A 17,903-nucleotide genomic window follows, 5' to 3' on the forward strand; every position below is an offset into this window, starting at 1 on the left:
TCCCACTTCTCCAGTTTTCTATTATTCTCTGTAGAGCTGCCAGATTGAGGCTATGAAATACGAGTCTTGTTGATCCTTTACTCAGATCCTGGATTGGACCCTAACTCTTCCAACTTCCCCAGTCTTCCCCTGCTATACTCTTTTCTTCCCTTTTCTGAGGAACCACATACGCCTTACTCCTTGTGGCTTTTTATTCCAGATACACTCCTTGGGGCCTTCTACTTCTTTTTCCTTTGCCTTGAATGCTCTTTCCTGATGCATCCATACTTCTTTACTAAAATATCACCTACTCAGGGAAGTCTTCCTTTGCCAGGAGCCCATCCTTTCAGGTGTTTAATTAACATTTTTGGTGAGGTCTTTCTGGGTCCTTTGGGTTTTTTTTAAATATTTTTTTTAAAGTTTATCTATTTTGAGAGAGAGCATGCTTGTGAGCCCACCCATGAGTGAGAGAGGGGCAGAGAGAGGGAGAGAGAGAGAATACCAAGTGGGCTCCACACTGTCAGCTCAGAACCCAACACGGGGCTCAAAGTCATGAAACCATGAGATCATGACTTGAGCTGAAACCCAGAGCTGGATGCTTAACCAGCTGAGCCACCCAGGTGCCCCTGGGTCATTTGTTTTAAAATCTTCTCTTCCTCCCAACATACACAACTGTCTCCTCTCCTTGTCTTTTATTGCTTCTTCTTAAAACATACCAGTATACAAGAAAATGTAAATTTAACCTATCTTTTTTTTTTTTTTTGGTCTGTCTTTTCCACTAGAATGTAAGCTCCCCACGGAGAGATATTTCAGACATTTTGGTTGTTGATATAATTCCAGCACCTAATAGAATCCCTAGTGTATAACAGGTGTTTAGTAAAAACATGTTGAATTAATCAAGGAAGCTTCCTCTTTCGTTTTATCAGCTCACAATAACCAAACTGAGTTAGTACTTTTGTGTTTTTATGCATTTTTCCATATTTCTTCCTGTGCCTGGATTGTGTTCCTTTTCCTCTTTTCTCCATCTTTACCTATTTTTACTCATCAAAAATTCCACTTATGTTTAAATTTCTTGCTAAATGCCATCTCTTAGCTGTTCTTCTCTTTCTCTGGCCTCACACTGGTCATTGCCATTCTTTGATGGATATATGACATTCTCCACCCTTCTCTAATGTCCCACACCCAATGTATCATCAAATCCTTTGGCTCTACTACCAAAATATTTCCAGAACTTGATCTATTCTTTCTCTGTCTCATTGATAACGTTCTGTCCTCTGTCACCTAAGCTATTATAATAACCTCCTAATGATCTCACCACTTAGACCACTTCTCCTTAAAGTTTATTTCCTACACAGCAGCTCTTAACCTTTTTAATACATGAATCAGATCATGTCACTCTTCTGGCCACACTCTTTACTGACTTCTGATTTTTTCTGAGAATAAAATCCAAATTCCGTCATGTCGTCAACAATGACCTAAATGCTTTTATATTCAACAATCTCTCTGATTTAGTATTTTACCACTTAATGCCTGGATCACTCTGTTTCAGACTCAGTGGCTTCTGTGCTATGCCTGGATTATAACACCATCCTCAGTCTCCTAGCCAATGGACTTTCTGTTCTCTCAGCCTGAGCTGCTTTATCAGCAGATATTCTCTTGGCCTGGCTTCTCACTCCATTCAGGTGGCTGCAAAAATGAGACCTTATGCCTGGTTACCCTACCTAAAATATCATTTTAATCAACCCATTTGTGGTATTCACTCCTCTTAACCTGTTTTTATCTTTGTTTTTCTTTGTAATGATTATCACCATCATACCTATCGTGTGTATGCCTCTGTGTGTGTGTGTGTGCTTACTCTTTGTTTTCTCTCAGTATAACATAAGCTCTGTGAAAACACTGGTGGCTTTCTTATTATTTTTTTCATGAAGGGGAGGAGGTCCCCAGGGAGTAGAAGAGCACATGGCCTACAATGGATTTCTGTTGAACAAATGAATGACTGTCTAATGTTAAGACTTGTAGACACATATATCTGCTTTTATAATGTAAGGTTTTCAAGGGCAGGAAACCCTCACTTCTGCATCTTTATCATAATGAGAGTACCAGAAAATAATTTTATAGTATGTAAGGGGTTGATAAATATTTTTTTTACCTAGTTAATGGTAAGAACTACGTAAGCACTTATTAACTATCAATATCATCTATTAAGCAACTGAATAATCCTATATGAAAGAAAATATTATTTCCATGCTGATATGAGATAATCGACACCACACATTGACCAGTATGGAGTAAAACCATAGTAAGAATAATATATATTTTCATTTTATTAAATTATAGAATATGACTGTTAGCATGTTATGCAGATAGATTATATACTTTTTATTTAAAAAAAAGAATAGTGAAAGGAATTGAAGTGGAATGTGTAATAAAATTAAAGAACTATATATGGTACCTGGCACATTGTGGAATATTATTGGCAGAAATGTACTCCACCTAGAATAGCAAACTTCTCAAAGATAAAAGACAGCAGACTCATTTATAATAAAACATGAATTGGTTCAGTATTGTTAAGTTTTGTTATTTATTATATTTATTGAATTTCAGGACAGTAAAACAAAATATACTTGTCACAAGCTGTGGTGACCTTAAGTAAATAAATAAATCCTGGATGAGTTAAAAAAAATAGGAAACAAGGAAAGCTTGAATTTGAAACATATTCCTATTATTTTATACGGAAAAAATCTGTGTATTCTGATGACATTTGCAGTTAACTCAGCTTTAGCAAAGTAATAAATAATATTTGTTTACTGCTTCCCAGGTGCGGCGCAAGATTACACCTATTTTAAATAGATAATCTACTGTTGGTCACATCTCCAGAGTTTACTAGTATTTTTTTCCCATTTTACAGATGTGTGAATTAAATCAGGGTCAGTAGGGGCACCTGGGTGGCTCAGTCAGTTGAGCATCCAACTCTTGATCTTGGCTCAGGTCATGATCTCACAGGTTGTGGGATCGAGCCCCAGGAGTGGGGCTCTGCACTGATAGCATGGAGGCTGCTTGGGATTATCTCTCCCTCTGCCTCTTTCTCTCCCTCTGCCTCTCTCCTCTCTCAAATAAATAAACTTAAGGAAAAAAAGGAAATCGGCTGATTTTCCTATTAAGTAGCAGAGCTAGGTTTCAAATCCTAGCCCTTTGTCTCTAGAGCTTAGACCCTTAATCTGGGCTCCCCAGGATATCAATGGATAAAGGATTAAAAATATTCCTGTGAAATAAGTTTGCCACCCTTGTGAAAAGAACTGCAGAAGAAATCTGCAGTTTAAAAATGCTTGCTGTAAAGCAGCTTACATTTCAGAGAATTGCTCTCAAGAATCACACTTATTGTGTTAAAAATAAACTTAGTTATCTGAAGATCTATAAAACTTAGCATATGTTCCACAGTGACATGAGTTAATTTCATTTCCGTCACTGTGAGTGCTCCACAGGTATATCGTAAATTGCTATGAATTACTGTGGCTGTGACCCATTATCATAGCAGGAAATTACATGAATCACAACTGATATGAAATGTACTGCTGTCACTGCTATGCATTAATTTCTAAGTAGTTGGCCATTTGTAATAATTCTGTAAATGTCCATCTTAGCACAGTTTTCAGTCTAGACAAGTGAAACCAATGTGCATGGAATTTCCCCCCATTATTTCCAAGCAGTTATTCTGAATTCTAAAATTACCTTTTTATTGGACAATTTCATATTGAACATTTTCCCAAGAATTGGAAACATGATAGTTTCAATGTCCTACTCCCTAATTTTCAAGGAAATTTATTCTATAAAAAGTAAAGTCATTTGGCTATGTGTGAATAAGAACACAGAATGAGAAAATCACTGATAAATATAAACAATTTTTCCAACTTTTAAGGATAGATAAATGGTTTCTTAAATTGTTTTTTAACCACATCAACCTCCTTTTGGTGAGATTATTTTTAGATAATGGTATATACTATATGGTTATAGTTCTGAGAATACCGTATTTGCAATTATGTGTTTTCCATTATAAATAGAAATATTTCACCATTGAAAATCAAAACGCTATAATGCAAATTGGACTTTTCCTGTATTTCCTTTGATATTGATATTCATTCCCTTGCAGAAAAAATAAATTCAAATTGAAAACGTTTGACAATGGGAATTTGTATAAATTTCCACATGGTATTTTTTATATTTTGGTACATTGATCACATCTGTTGCAAATCGGTCCCTCTGACTAGAAATTCACTTTTCTGGTAGATCTTCAAGCATTTTGATTCATTTTTGAAAGTTTTTCCACCATCTCCCAGACTTTAAGATTCTTTTTCTTCATCTTCCAAATTTCTGTCACCATCTATTCTAAAAATCTTTATCATAAATTTATTGACACATAGTTCCTAGCAATTTATTTCCTGTGAATTTTTTTTATTACAAAAATGCTTAGAAACATAGAATCGGTTTTATATTTACTCAGTAGGGCCACTCTTTGAGACATAATTATACAAAATGTTGATTTTTAAAATTCAATTCATTATTCACCCGAAAGCATACTTCTGTGCGTTGTTAGTTATGTAACTTTAATATTTGGCACATTGCATGATATTGAATTTTAGTAAATTTAGTAAATTGGCTACTTGATTTTAGGCACCGTGCTAGATGTTTGGGAGGGGAAGATGAGCCGAACCAGAGACTATGTAGAGGAGAACAAATAATGAATAAAAAAATAAGTGAATATGTCTTTATAAAATAAAAGTTGATATAACAATGGATATAACACAAGGACAATATGTTCCTTAAGTTCAGGTACCCTGTTTATCTCTTTTGTTACTACATTATTGAACTAGAGCTTGGCACACAGTAGTTACTCAATAAATATAAATGAAATGTTCTTAAAAGGACATATGTCGAATTTAATGAGAGCACTGTTTCATTAAAAGAAAACTTAAACAAAATGCATTTATATGTGTGCATGCACTTTGATAGTTTCTCTGTCGATGCTTTCAGTCTTTCAGTACAAACAGGAGTCTTTCTGAAATATATTTTAGTAGTCAAAAAGTTCTAGTATAATGAGCTCTGTTACTCTCTGCACTTGTGGGTGTATCCTGGTTACATTCATAAGAAAAACGTACATCCTTCTATAATCTTTTGGGAAATACTCAGTGTACGTTCATTCAACAGAGGTTATCTTCTTACAACATCTCTTCTGGATCTTTGCAGCGGTTTTTCCTAAGCCCTCTTCTTTTCTTCGGAGAATCGACTCCCAGTCCCGAGCTAACCCTGTGCCTATTTTCAGTGGTTTCCCACTGTAGCAAATGAAGTCGAGGCATGCCAATTGATATTTCCAAATTGGCCCAGGTCTTTCTGTTCATTTCCTTTCTTTAAAAAAAAATAACATTTATTCATTTTTGAGAGACAGAGTGTGAGCGGCGGAGGAGCAGAGAGAGAGGGAGACACAGAATCCGAAGTAGGCTCCAGGTTCCTAGCTGTCAGCACAGTGCTGGACTCAGGGCTCAAATTCATGGACCGCGAGATCATGACCTGAGTTCATGAGCCGATGTCAGACACTTAACCGACTGAGCCATCCAAGCTCATTTTTTTAATGTTTATTTATGAGAGAGAGAGAGAGAGAGAGAGAGAGAGAGAGAGAGAGAGAGAGAAAGAGAGAGAGAGAGAAAATGAGCATGAGTGGGGAGTGGGCAGAGAGCAAGGGGACAGAGGATCCAAAGGAGGCTCTGCCCTGACAGCAGAGAGCCTAATGTGGGGCTCCAATTCACTAACCGTGAGATCCTGACCTGGACTAAACTCAGACACTTAACTGACTGAACCACCCAAGCACCCAGGCCTTTCTGTTCTAAGTGACTACCCCAGACCTACTGCTCAGCGCCCTGTGTTCTAGCCAAACTGGATTCCAATTCCTTAAACAGTTTCTGTCCCCACATATCTATTTGCTCACACTTAGTATGTGTATGCCCCCATATTTCCACCTGTAGAAGCACTATCTTTATTACCCTTCTGTCTCTTCTTCCTTAATGTTTTCCCACAACTTTCCTTCCAGCAGAAATCCTTTCTTTCCCCAGTCCTTGAAGTACCTCGAAGAGCAAGTGTATTGTCATCTGCCTTATGTGACACATATGCCTCTCACTCTGGCATCAATTTCTGGAGACCAAAAGTCACATGTCACTTATTTTTTTACTATCCATGGCTTCTAATCTAAGCTTTACATAGAAATATTTAACAAATGCATCTAGAATTTAATAAAACTACTGTTAGAGAAGCATCTTAAAGACATCACAAATCACCACAGAAAATCACAGTAGGAAACTACCAAACTATAGCAAACTGTAAAAAGAGTAAGATGTCTAAAACCGTTCTCTTGCATTCATACCAGGAGAACTATGTGCTTGAAGGTAACCCTCCCACACACACTGTTTACATCTTTTTGTAATGCACACGCTTTGCATTTACCACCAGATGTGAAATAGAACACTATGATTAGATTTACTTTGCTCGTTAGAATAGAATCTTACCAGTCTTTGTGGGAGGTAGAAGATGAGGTTATTCAGGTGAGCTTCTTTAAGGCATGTCTGGGACTTGGCAAATCTAAAATCGTAAAACAGATGGGATGAGGGCTGAGCAAAAGTCCATTCTACAGAGACGGGGCAGTGCTATCTAGAAACTTTAGACAGAGTTTCTGAGGAGATTCATAAATCTTGGAAGCTGGTATTGGAGTATGCAGCCAAGTCAAGTAGACATCCGAGGTTAATAATCCTGTTGGCAAAGGATGTATAACATTGGTTCTCAACCTTAGGGATACATTAGAATTGCCTGGACAATTTAAAAACAAATAATTAGTTTGGACAGAAACCCTGAAGCAGTATTTTTAAAAGGCTCCCTGGCTAATGTTACCAGAAATAAGAACCATCGATGTAGGGAATTAGACAGACTGTGTGGTCAGAAATATGGCACACTTGTCCACAGGTGCAAAGCTGTGGCAACAGCCCTGAGGTCTCAGCACAGTGTACCACTGAACCCCACCAGGGAGGAAAACGACTCAAATCAAGATGGTGAATCCGTGGCCACTCTAGTTCTTGTCTCAGTCTAGAGGTTTAAGGAACGGAGAAACACTGAGCATGAAGATGGAACCATTTGTGTGTGAGGGAGTGGGTAAAGTAAAGACAGAGGCCCCAAGGTAGGTACGGATAGCAGACCCCAGGAGCCCCACACCCGAAGACACCATCTTTAACAGCCTGCGGCTTATTGTAGCTACAGAAAGTACCATGGCACGTTCAGTATTCCTGAGAATTCTAAACAGGGCTCTCACGTCATCCTCACTTTGTCTCACTCTCTGAAATCTTTTGTTGGCTTTCCTTATTAATATTGTCCGGCCTTTCACTCCTTTCCTAGTTTTTACCTCTTTTTGGTGTGCTTTACCCTAACTAGGATGTTGTTCCCCGCTGAAGTAAGGCAATTCTAATTTGATGATTATCAAATTTTTGTAGAATACTTAGGAGTTAAGGGTGGGTAGGGGAGTGGATAGTAGTCATTATTATTAAGATTACCAGTCATACCATCCCAGGCCTGCCCTTTTGGGGCATTTCTATTCTTAGACTCTAACCCATACCTTGTTATCTGATGTTTGTTTTCAACATCAGGTCCCCATCTCTCTTTTCATTCCCTGGTTACAAAGGTAATTCTCTGATTTGACCAAAAATCAACATCAACAGCGAGACAAATTAAAAACCAAACAATTCTATTCCTTACTTGTTTCAACTCTTTTATCTTACTCTATATTGTTATAGAATGGTATTAGAAATAGGTATCTGTGTGCATGCTCTTCAGACCAGAATGGGCTAAAAACTATTTATTAATAAATGGAGATATGATTTTTATAGATATAGCTGTGCCTGACAATTGACAGTGACGTTCTTACTGTAAGTGATTATGCATTTCCACGTGTAAAATGCTGATGCATGGTAAATGTTCAAGTATTTCTAAGATGAACACTGAATTTTGAAATGGCTGTGCATGTGTACAGAGGGGAATAAACATGGGATCAAGAAATATGAGTGGAGAAAGAATAGCATGAATCAACTTAATATCTAATGCAACTTTTGAGTGCAAGATTAGTCATCATTAGCATTTAGTAAAGTGCAGAATTATGTGTTTCTTATTAACCATTGAAATGCAAATGCAATATTGTAAACTAAGACTATCGGTGATCATTTTTTTTATTGTCATCTGCAAATTTCTGAGAAACTGGTTTTAAATCTTATAAGGTAAATCATGAAAGTTCTTTTTCTTACTTTTTAAATGTTTCCCAAATTATGTCAGCCTATACACTATACATATTGCAAGTTATCCTCTCTTAGAAAATGTAAACATTTTCCTCCTTACTTCCTATTAGCAAGTAGCTAAAAATGTGTCCAAGAGAGTAATTAATATCAATGAGTATAAATCCTTAATTACTATCATTGAGACTTATCAGAATAATAGTTATTAGGTTAAATACCGATAAATTATTAAAAATATATGTTTTCCTCCCAAAATACATGTTTCACTCAGTGACAAGGAACTGTTATATCCAGAAAAATATAAATAGTCTCCTTTGTATCCTACTCTATGTTTTGATAATGGGGAGGTTCACCGTGTTTATACCCTGGGAATAGGTTTCAGAATGACTTTTTTAGGGAGATGATGTCTGGATACATGATTTTCTAATAGTCAAAATAATTTGGAAAAATAAAAATAAAACCACAAGGAACTCAGCTCTGGCCTTTGTGGTCTAATAATAAAATCTCAGAGTAACAATCTGGGAAAGAGGCTAAATATCAAAATTGTTGATTTTGGAGAATTTGACCATTAGAAAAAAAATTGAATTCTTTCTAGTTCTGTATTCCCTTCTGCTGAAGACGTTACTGCTGAAAACCCCTTGTGGAGTTTTTTGTTTGTTTTAATCAGGAAAATGAAGGGAAAGATCTTTTCTTTGTACCACGCAATTGTGTTTGTCACCAGTTAGTTCTATATGGCACCCATTTTATTTTCCCAGGTTTTCCTTGCGACAATGACTATGGCAATGCAGTATTTCTAATAAATTATGAACATTATACTTTAGTTCTTGGAATAGGAAGAAAGGTTAAACATGAGCATTCTTTAAGTTTATGAAGTGTAAACATTACAACCGCAGCTTTAATTAATGATTTCTGTTGTTGCTGCTGCTGTTGAGAAAAATGCTCATTTAGGGATTTTATTTCTACTGTCTTTAGTCCTCAGCAAATGCCAGGGTTTGGGACTTGCTCTTTTTGCCAGTGGACTGAGAGGGCAAGCCACCATCACTTACAGGCAATTTGGTCTTGATTACAAATTAATGAAGTGATAATTGCTGTCTGCAGCCTTTTATGTGCAAAGCATGCTGGTGCTATTTGTATTATCTTCTTGCAATTTATACCTCAGCATTCAAGGACTTGTGATAGCCTGCCAAATTAGCATTGAGAGGAAAAATGTTAAACTACGGGGATATCTCTATAATTAAAATCATATTTTACTTCAAATTATGAAAATCTCTAATCTTAACCCCTGTTTGATGTTTGGTAAAATACTGTCCATAGCAGGATTAATTTGCAACTGATTCATCGGTTGAAGTACATACTCCTATCTATTCTAAGAAAAAAAACAAAACAAAACAAAAACAAAACAAAACAAAAAAAACCCTTGATCTAAAAATTTTAAGTCACTTGATTTATTTTTAAATAATGATATCCATGATCTAATTTTCTCTCAAGTGTGCAAATAAAGGCCTTACTCTCTGGAGTTTTTGCTAGTTCTGTACAATGTCATAGTTCTTTACAGTGTCATCGTAGAACCACGGTAACAATAATAGACAAGATTACACATAGTGCTGACCTTTCACATCAGACTTTTTTGGAGTTCCAACTCTGTTCACTTCTTTTATTTTTCTGATATTAAACATATATATGAATTTTGCTTTAACCGTGACTTTACTCTTACAGGCAATTCAGAGTACAATCCTCAGAACTTAGATGCTTAGGTACACCTTTTTTCTTAAACACTTCCTGTATAATACAGTCATAGAGTGGATGTTTGAAAATGGTATATTGATGATTATTTAAAGTACAATGAGGGTGTTTCTTTTCTTATATTAATATATAAATATAGCTTGTATATTCGTTATAGGGTTTTCTAAAACATTCTAAATTTGTTCCTTTCATGGACTTTGGTGTGACAGTGGGGTCAAGCCCATTTTGCTTCTGGAAAAGGAGCACTTATCTTGTATTCCAAACTCTGGAATCAAAGTTATTAACATAAAGAGTGCTTTTTGCTATTTGCTTTTATTTTGTTTTTAGGTTGGTAGAAGAGCAGGGGAGAGTAAGAAGTTTTTAACCTGTTTATTATATTAGTGAGGTCTACATATTGGATTTGATAATTCAAACATCCTAATGTAAATAATTTATTTTTTTTTCTTAACGTGTTTCAAAGACCAAATAAATGTTGTATTTCTTGCTTGTAGGTTACCATCAATTCAATAAATTAATATTGTATCTAATTTTGTGACTGGAATTTGTGGATTGGAACTCTTATGTGTTTTTAAGATTTATAATTACAAAAGTGTTCATACATCTTAAATGCTGTTCGTTTAAGTATTGAAAACTTGTCATTCGTGATGAAAACAATTAACTCCCTCAATGGAGGAAAAAAAGTGGAACGCATTTATAACGAGTTTCATGAGAATTTTGTTTATTTGTAAAATTAAAATATATTCTCTAATAAGGACTTTATGTTTGCACTCCTTTGAGTGATTTCCTTCATATATTATAAGAAAATAATAATTTTTATACATCTCTCAAAATATGAAATTGTGTCCTGCATATTATGGAGTATATGAAGAGGTCCAAAGCGTAGTGAATGCATAGGAAACCAAAACTAATCTTAGCATGCCTCCTGGATTAAATTTGTAAATGCATTAGGTATTTAATAAAGATTATATAGCACAGAATGTTTCTTAAGAATGACAGGATTATGGAAGGCATCAAGGAGAAAACAGCACAGTCAGGTTGGGGTTATACCATAAACAAGAGAAAATCTAACATGGCTTTTGACAACAGTAAAAAGGTTTACAGTGACGAGAGCATAGTATATGCATAAGTGAACCATGTAATTCACTAGTCTCAATTCAAACTTTTAGAAAAATATCAGTGTATTTTGGGATCAGTTTTTGGAAGAATGCCAGTATCAAACTAAAGAGTGTGAAGTTATTTGTATAAATAATGGTCAGCCAGAGAAGGCTTTGAATTCAAGTATGACATGGCAAAAGATGTATTTTCCTGTAGCACGAGACAAAATTGGGCATGAAAAAGAAAGTGTAGACACAGGTGTAAAGTTAGAAACAGATGGTATAATAGTTGCAGAACCGTAAGTACCACAACGTGATGCTAACTTAAAAGCTTCCCCAAATCTGTCGCAAGGATAACACTGCGACACTGTTTCACTGTCCTACAAAGTCCTGAAACTATTTAAGTGTTTTTACAGGGAATACATGTTATGTTAGGATAACCTTAACTGCTATAACAGTGAAAACCCAAATAGCCACCTATTTCTTGCTTGTGTAAAATTCAATGGGAGTAAAACATATTAAGAATTGAAATGTTCGCTACATTTACGTCTTCTGCTTTCCGTGTATAACTATTAGTTTTTTATTTTGTTGGCAGGGGGAGGCATGTTTGTATTTTTACTTCAGATTTTCCTTCATGGTTCACCCAACATCTATTCCTTGAAATGGTTATATTAAAAAAATGTCATGTATGGAGATAAGTGGTCATGACATCATCCAGATTCACCTTGTTATGCCTAGATACTGATTTTACAAAATTCTGGACCAAATTGGAAAAAGATGAATAAAAATTTGTTGTAGGCAGTGGTATTTTTCATTCTCTTTTTAAATAATAAACCAAAAAAAAAACACAATAAAAATATATGTACAATAAAACCATTTCATAGTGTTATTTGACATAATTGATTTGAGGTTTTTGATACTGGAATCTTTGACTGGTTTTAATCAATTGCCAGGCAATTTTTTCCTGACTATTTGACAAACCACAATACAATCCAAATGTGTTAGTCAAAATTTTAAATTACTTAGTGTCGATGAATATAGAAACTTGCAAATAATAAACTTACAAATAAGAAAGTTATGGAGTTGTTCCATAACATGATCTTTAATGAGTAACACTGAAGTTTCTCTTTAAATATTTTGTATTTTCTGAGATGCCATTAACACCCTGATCTTGTATGCGTTATTATTCATTATGCTTATTTCATTATTTCTCATTTTTTTCTCCTTTGATTCTTCAGTGGGAAGAGATCAGTGGTGTTGATGAACATTACACACCCATCAGGACTTACCAGGTGTGCAATGTCATGGATCACAGTCAAAATAATTGGCTGAGGACAAACTGGGTCCCCAGGAACTCAGCTCAGAAGATCTATGTGGAGCTCAAGTTCACTCTACGGGATTGCAATAGCATTCCACTGGTTTTGGGAACTTGCAAAGAGACTTTCAACTTGTACTACATGGAGTCTGATGATGATCATGGGGTCAAATTTCGAGAACACCAGTTTACAAAGATTGACACTATTGCAGCTGATGAAAGTTTCACCCAAATGGATCTCGGAGACCGTATTCTTAAACTCAACACTGAAATTAGAGAAGTAGGTCCTGTCAACAAAAAGGGATTTTATTTGGCATTTCAAGATGTCGGTGCTTGTGTCGCCTTGGTGTCTGTGAGAGTGTACTTCAAAAAGTGCCCATTCACGGTGAAGAATCTGGCCATGTTTCCAGACACGGTACCCATGGATTCCCAATCCCTGGTGGAGGTTAGAGGTTCTTGTGTTAACAATTCTAAGGAAGAAGATCCTCCCAGGATGTACTGCAGTACAGAAGGTGAATGGCTTGTACCCATTGGCAAGTGCTCGTGCAATGCTGGCTATGAAGAAAGAGGTTTTATGTGCCAAGGTAAGAGTCTTCTCTATTTTCCTTTGAGTTATATTACTCACCTGTGGGTTTATTATCATTGAGTCATAGAAAGAAATGAACGCAGCCTGAACTCACTTGGCAGTAAAACATGCCTCAAACAACACGCCTCAAACTGAACAGAGTCTATTTATAGACCAAATTTATCTCACTTGATGTGTTGATCCACAGTTTGTTATAGAGATATTCACGTGTTTGACTATGTGGTGCTGGCCTGAACCACACTGGAGGTGTTACATAGGCTATTTTTAAGTGTTCTCTGCTGTTTAGTGACCACGGTAATATAACTCCAGATCAACTGGAAAAACAAACAAACAAACAAACAAACAAACCCAAAACTGTCTCTTTTATGTAGAGGGAAGAAACATCATTGGCAGTCAGGTAATCTAATTCTAACAGAATAAGATACTACATTGTTAGTTTTGTGCCTCATAGTGGTACATACTTCATTGTTATAAAATGTATTCTCCAGTGGTATCTGTTCATCAAATACACGTTCACTTACAATGTGTTAGTGCTTTAATAGAGATTATTTTATTTAAAAATCCAGGGTGGATACCATAGTGTTTGATGTATTGAGGGGTAATTTTAAAAGAAATCTCTGCTTCATGATTTGGCCCTTTAGACTGCCCAGGAAAATATCTGTACCAATGTTTAGGTGCAATGCAATGTACCTGTAATGCAATGTGCAATTGCAATGCATATTCGAGTCTTCATATAGTAGCAGAGAACCTGAGTTCTGCCATCAAATTGATTTTTATTAAAACTCTATTTTCATAGAAGTAAAATTAAAAGATAGCCTTTTTTTCACATAAGATATGACATATCAGATGAAAATTTCCATTTAATCCAAAGATTTGTTAATTTAGCGTTAGGCAAAGTTTAGTGTTTAAGAACACACTGACATTATTATTAAAACATGTGTAAATACATAGGAGAACTTAAATACTTACTTAGTCTTTGGAACCTAGTCTTTTAATACCTTTGTTTGCTGTTATACTCTGCACATGAATTGAATTTGTAGCCATTCTAAATCTCAAACATGCGGAAGAAATGAATATACTTTATACATAAATTAACCTTTCTAACAATGTGAACAGAACATATCACTTTGCTTTTGACTATAGACTAGGTCTATAGAAGAAAAAAAAAGTAGTGAGAGCAAAGGCTATACCGTAGTCTCATACTTTTCCATGTTGTTTAGATCCTTGACAGGCACCAACAGAAATATTGTTACCAAGCATGGTTTTGAAAGTTCTAAAATTGACACAACATAGTAGTTACTACCTGCTTATATGCATGAGTGGAGAGAAGTCTCAACAGCCTTTATAATCCACTTTGAATCATATTTTGTCACTGTGGTATTCTTTGTGATATATGATATTGGTGAGAATTATTTTAAATAAAATAATAAAGGCCTAGCTCAGGAGGAATTAAAAAAAATTGTCCATTGTTTCTAATTTGGTCTCTACTGAACCAGTCTCTGATATCCACACCAGCACAGGAATAGGTGTGTCGCCTTCTCAGAGAAATCAATATGCATCAATTTATGCAGAACTATGTCATAAAATATGACATTGAGCAAGAAACCTAATCATTAGATCTTTGGATTTAAAATAATTTTCGTGTTTTTATAATCATATTGAAAGTTACAAGGAATTGAAAAATAAGTATCAATGAGGTAAATAGAATCATATAAAAGTATTAATGTAAATAAATAAAGCATATAAGTAATTAACTTACGTTACATGCTGTCTTGAGGACAAACTAGTAGCACATAAAAAAAGTCAAATTAACTTGTATTTAGAAAATCTACAATGAGGGGTGGTCTGGGTGGCTCAGTCGGTTGAGTGTCCGACTTCAGCTCAGGTCACGATCTCACAGCTCGTGAGTTCGAGTCCCACGTCGGGCTCTGTGCTGACAGCTCAGAGCCTGGAGCCTGCTTCGGATTCTGTGTCTCCCTCTCTCTCTGCCCCTAACCGACTTGCATTCTGTCTCTATCTCTCTCAAAACTAAACATTAAAAAAAATTAAAAAAAAATTCACAATGAATTCAAAATTGCTATTTTAACCTGATTTTAATTTACTGAACTACTTTTTTAAAGTAACTACTATGCTATTAAATTGCATTCTATGTCAAGATTACGCCTAGAGGTAACATTTATGTCAAAGTTCTATATCTTTGAATCTTGTAGTTTATTATGTTGAAGGATATCAACAGCATCTTTTCGATATAGTAATGCTATGTCATCAGACTTTCTCAGCATTTGAAAATACTAGTTTCGGAATGAGATACATATGCATTAATAGCACATTATTTCAAGACAAAGATCATGAAGATAAATCAGTAAAAATAATTATAATAGAATTAGAGATGGCCCATGAAGTGAGATGTGATTGTAATTTAAAGGGGGGGATGATTTTTTAGTGATGTAATTTACAGGTGGAGTGTGGTCCTAGGGTCATATCTTGACGTTTGCTAATGTTTACAGGTGAGTTTTGGCTTCCTTTCTTTTTTAATCGCAACATTTGTGTATTCAGGTTATTAAACAATGCATCGAGGTAATCTACTTTGTTCTGATTTACATATTTAGCAAATGTTTATTTAAATATATTAGTTTGGGCATTACTGTACTGCATCTTAAAAAAATCCAGTACTCCACCAATTGGTTCCGTATCTGGTGCAAAGCCTGTAATTTTGCTGCTGTTGTCAGTGACGGTGCTGGTGTTTCCTGTGCCTGTTACGGTTTCCTTTCTTTTAATTTTTAATTTTTTTTTTGGTTGACTTTGTAGTAAAGCTTGAGGACTGATCCAAATAGCTTGCTGTGACTCTCACAGGTCAACATTCTATCAGCACTGCTTATATTCAGGCACACAGAAGAATGGTAATCCCCAGAAAGGAAACAGATAAAAAGATAGCTAGACAAACTTCGTATATTTCATGTGATCACTTTCATTTTGTTTTTTTCCAAAAAAAAATATTGTGTCACTCTTTAAAAAAAAAAAGGATGGGACAATAGCTTGACATACCCACTACTTGGAATACATATACAGCTAGATTTTAAAAATCTCAGGATAATTTTCTAACTTAGCGATCAGCAACCATGGAATTTCAGTTGCCTAACACAAAAGAAAACAAGAGTCCTTCACTTTATTTAAAGGACTATTTAATGGATGCCAAATTCATTCAAAGCACTGTATCAGAACTCAAAAACATTTTTTCAACATTCATTCATTATTTACCAGATGCTAGACAGTGTGCTTATATGCCAACTCATATCCATGAGCTGTCTTTATTTATCCCCCAAATAACCTATAGGTACATATTATTATTATCTCCATTCAAAAAAATGAGAACAAAGCATTCACAGGTTAAATATCTTGCCTTCGTGTATTTAATAAGTGCTGGATGAGATCTGAAACGAGGCTGTCTCATTCAAGGTTGCAGTTTCAAACTCAATCCACACAGCTTCCCTGTGGTTTAGTCCAGTGGTGACAGAGACCAAGAAACCCCATGAAGACACAGATTCTACAGGAGTTAAGAGTACTGTAAATTGAAGGAGGAGGAGGACCGCAGTGAGTTGGCATAAAGTAACTAAGAATCTGTTAATTTATGGTTTATCTATTTCAGTTCATTTCCCACATCTTTCTGTTTCTAGATTGTTTGGAAGAGTTACTAGCCAAATAGCCAAAATGTCATATTTTGGGAGGACTAAGCTTAGTCTGGGTGATATCTAATAAAATCTGGATATATAGATCACCAAGCATCTTAGATATACAAAAAAAGTCTACCAAATTTAATTCAATACGTGTTTTTGACCATCCATTAGTACAAAGTAATAATGTGCCAGACATGGGGAGACATAGATGAATTGTATGTACCTTGCAGGAACTCACCATCTACTATGAAAGACAAATACATAAATGAATAATTTTAATGCAAGACAGACCAATCAGTCTTCTACCAGGAGTACAAGGAACTTTGGCAATGTAGGGGAAGGAGAGATTAATTTTGAGTATTTCAATATTAATAGTGGAATTTATTCATTAATAATGAGAAGTCTTTATTGAGAGATTTGGATCATCACTGTTGGGATTGGAAACTTTTGGAGTAAGAAGAAGAGGCTAACTACCTTACGGAGCTTACATATTCTAGAAGGTAAAGTTTATAATTTGTTTATCGAATCATTATCTCAAAATCTCAAAATATGTAGAAATCTCTCCCATTAGAGTTTTGTGTTCTGAATTTGTTCCACAGGAAGGCTTTATAAAAGATCTAAATTTCATAACCAGATCATTTTCTGACCTTAGTAATGAAATATTCTGAACCATTTATTCCAGTATAAATGGATAATTGGAACAGTTGAAGTTTGGTTAAGCATACTGAAAATAGGGCAATGTCCATTTGAAAATAGGAAAAATGTATTGAGGGGCGCCTGGGTGGCGCAGTTGGTTAAGCGTCCGACTTCAGCCAGGTCACGATCTCGCGGTCCGTGAGTTCGAGCCCCGCGTCGGGCTCTGGGCTGATGGCTCAGAGCCTGGAGCCTGTTTCCGATTCTGTGTCTCCCTCTCTCTCTGCCCCTCCCCCGTTCATGCTCTGTCTCTCTCTGTCCCAAAAATAAATAAACGTTGAAAAAAAATTAAAAAAAAAAAGAAAAATGTATTGATAAAAACATTTTATTGTCAAAAAGCTCATCCATCAGTTTCAGAACTGTAATTAAAACCAGAGTTATCTTTGTACAGGACAAGAACCCTAACCACTGCATTACACTTTTCTTGTATATACTTTTCACAACAGTATATTTTTCCTGAAACGAGAAAAAGTAGTGGAAAATATCTTTTCACCATTTATTCAA

General features: G+C 35.5%; 1 protein-coding gene across 2 annotated transcripts in view; it reads left to right on the top strand.

Moving 5' to 3' along the window:
• The window catches only part of EPHA3 (EPH receptor A3), a 356,646-nt gene that overhangs the window by 84,717 nt on the left and 254,026 nt on the right, over positions 1–17,903 (top strand). For both annotated transcript variants that reach the window (XM_043593904.1, XM_043593903.1), the window contains exon 3: positions 12,370–13,030. In XM_043593904.1, coding sequence (XP_043449839.1) covers positions 12,370–13,030 — 661 coding nt within the window. The remainder of the gene's footprint in view (positions 1–12,369; positions 13,031–17,903) is intronic.

Source organism: Prionailurus bengalensis, chromosome C2 (genome assembly GCF_016509475.1).
Source record: "Prionailurus bengalensis isolate Pbe53 chromosome C2, Fcat_Pben_1.1_paternal_pri, whole genome shotgun sequence".
Lineage (NCBI taxonomy): Eukaryota > Metazoa > Chordata > Mammalia > Carnivora > Felidae > Prionailurus > Prionailurus bengalensis.